At 48.8% G+C, this 635-nt stretch overlaps 1 protein-coding gene across 1 annotated transcript; it reads left to right on the top strand.

The window, feature by feature from the left end:
* Window positions 1–6: 6 nt before the first annotated feature.
* LOC109131760 (DEAD-box ATP-dependent RNA helicase 41-like) lies at window positions 7–630 on the top strand (the record flags this gene model as incomplete). The annotated part of the gene is made up of 1 exon (XM_019242937.1): window positions 7–630. A coding segment is annotated over exon 1 (537 nt), but the record flags the coding sequence as incomplete, so codon positions are not given.
* Between the last annotated feature and the right edge of the window lie 5 nt (window positions 631–635).

Below are 635 nucleotides of genomic sequence, written 5' to 3'. Positions count from 1 at the left end.
CCACCTGCCTTGACTTTCACTTCATGTGGGCTTCCTCCTAAGCTTCTTCTCAACTTAGAAACCGCTGGCTATGACTTTCCCACTCCTATCCAGATGCAAGCAATTCCAGCTGCTTTAAGCGGCAAAAGTGTGCTCGCCTCAGCCGACACCGGCTCTGGGAAAACAGCTTCTTTTCTTGTTCCTATTATTTCTCGTTGTACAACATATCGCTCTGAGTATCCCTCAGACCAGAGGTGCCCCTTGGCTATGGTTTTGGCTCCAACTAGAGAGCTCTGTGTCCAAGTTGAAGATCAGGCAAAAATGCTCGGAAAGGGACTGCCATTTAAGACTGCACTCGTTGTAGGTGGTGACCCCATGTCTGGACAACTCTACCGCATTCAACAAGGTGTTGAATTGATCATTGGTACCCCAGGCCGAGTTGTGGACCTTCTAGCAAAGCACACCATTGAAGTTGATAACATCATGATGTTTGTGCTGGATGAGGTTGACTGCATGCTTCAGAGAGGCTTCAGGGATCAGGTGATGCAAATATTTCAGGCCTTGTCACAACCGCAGGTCTTGCTGTTCTCTGCAACAGTCTCGAGTGAGGTGGAGAAGGTGGGAGGGTCTCTAGCGAAGGAAATCATTTCGGTATC

This window comes from Camelina sativa, unplaced genomic scaffold (assembly GCF_000633955.1).
Source record: "Camelina sativa cultivar DH55 unplaced genomic scaffold, Cs unpScaffold04557, whole genome shotgun sequence".
NCBI classification, from domain to species: domain Eukaryota; kingdom Viridiplantae; phylum Streptophyta; class Magnoliopsida; order Brassicales; family Brassicaceae; genus Camelina; species Camelina sativa.
This window is presented reverse-complemented; position numbering and strand designations above follow the sequence as displayed.